Genomic DNA, 1580 nt, shown 5'->3' with positions numbered 1-1580 from the left:
CACGCAGCACCTACCATATAGAAAATCATCAGAATAAACTGCTCGTATATTTTATCCAAATTTCATTTGTAAAATTCCAGACATGCCCTAGTATTCTGATATGGCAATATCTATCTTTCATTGTGTTAATAAATAAGAAAATCCATTATGTTCTTATCATTTGTAAAATAGTATTATCACAGATAACAAAATAAGCTCATCTTGTCCTCAGTTCCGACAATTTAGAACTTGTTACTCAATACAAAAAACTCTCTGATTCAAATATAAAACACAGTATTCTATTTCACAATCACAAAGATCCAAGACTCCATTTTTGAGCCATTTCTGCATGAGAATCCAGCTTGCATTTGTCCGTAATCGAGAGAACATTAAATCAAGAAGTCCCTGAACAGGTCACAGTGTTGACAAAATCCAACATGATGCTGGAGTATACAGACACAGGAATCAAAGCTAGGCCCATCTATACAGCCCCAGGTCCTCCCCATGGTTTAAAGTCAATGTCTCTTCGTGCCAAACGTACTCCCCAATGTCTGCTTGATGAAATACCACCATAATCATGGTGTCTACTCTCCTGCAGTCTTGTGTAGACTTTGCTGCTACCCCAAAAGCCAAAGGGACGTCTGCCATGGAGTTCCCCATGACTCCCTAGTACTGAGAAGTATTTCCAGTAATTCAACCAAGTCCAGATTTCAGCTCATGGTTCCCAGACAGGAAGGCTTGCTCTGCTTCAGGGACACTTTAGTCTTGGCACAGTGCTAAGTTGATCAGTCGTGTCCAACTCTTTGTGACCCTATGGACTATGGACAGTAGCCTGCCAGGGTCCTTCGCACATGTCCTTTCTCCAGGCAAGCTACTGGAGTGGGTTGCCATGCCCTCCTCCAGGGGATCTTCCTCATCCAGGAATTGAACCCACATCTATGTCTCCTGCATTGGTAGGTAAGTTCTTTACCACTAGCGCCACCTGGGAAGCCCCATTCTTGGCATAGGGTGCAAGGTAATCCAGAACTGTAATGTCCAACTGAAACTGGTGGGTCTTAGGGAATTTTTCAAAGTACCTCCCAAGCAAAACCAGCTTGTCACCAGAGATACCCACAACCGACTTCAAGATCATCTCATTCACACAGTACACTGTGCAGTCATTGTGCCGCCTGAAACAATGGGTGCCATAGGACCTGTTGACCAGCAGCTGAAGATTCTCTCTGACGAATTTTGCTGTCTTCTCAAACATTACATGGGTCTCCTCTTCAGTCAGAGGCCAAATTTTCCTACTGGGTTGGAACCCAGAATCTTTGGGCCTCAGCTGTTGAAACGGAAACTTCATTGTGGTTTTAATTTGCATATTAAGCATCTTTATATGCTTTCTTACCATTTGCATGTCTCTTTTGGAGAACTGTCTGTTGAGATACTTAGCTCATTTTAAAAATTAAGGTATTTGTACTTTTATTGTTGAGTTGTGTTTTTCGATCATTCTGATACAAGTCCCTAATCTGATATATGATTCGCAAATTTTTTCTCTCTGATTCTGTGTTATCTTTTCTTTTCTTTTCTGTTTTTTTTTTTGATGATTGCCTTTAAAGCAC

The 1580-nt window shown here is 41.2% G+C and overlaps 1 protein-coding gene across 1 annotated transcript; it reads right to left on the bottom strand.

Moving 5' to 3' along the window:
• Positions 1–450: 450 nt before the first annotated feature.
• Positions 451–1321, bottom strand: LOC129622122 (60S ribosome subunit biogenesis protein NIP7 homolog). The gene is made up of 2 exons (XM_055539016.1): positions 978–1321; positions 451–610 (listed from the first exon to the last, which is right to left on the bottom strand). The coding sequence occupies exons 1-2, from the start codon at positions 1319–1321 to the stop codon at positions 451–453; spliced, it is 504 nt and encodes a 167-aa protein (XP_055394991.1).
• Positions 1322–1580: the final 259 nt, after the last annotated feature.

Source organism: Bubalus kerabau, chromosome 10 (genome assembly GCF_029407905.1).
Source record: "Bubalus kerabau isolate K-KA32 ecotype Philippines breed swamp buffalo chromosome 10, PCC_UOA_SB_1v2, whole genome shotgun sequence".
Lineage (NCBI taxonomy): Eukaryota > Metazoa > Chordata > Mammalia > Artiodactyla > Bovidae > Bubalus > Bubalus kerabau.
The sequence above is the reverse complement of the archived record's forward strand: the minus strand, read 5'-3'. Positions and strand labels throughout refer to the sequence as shown.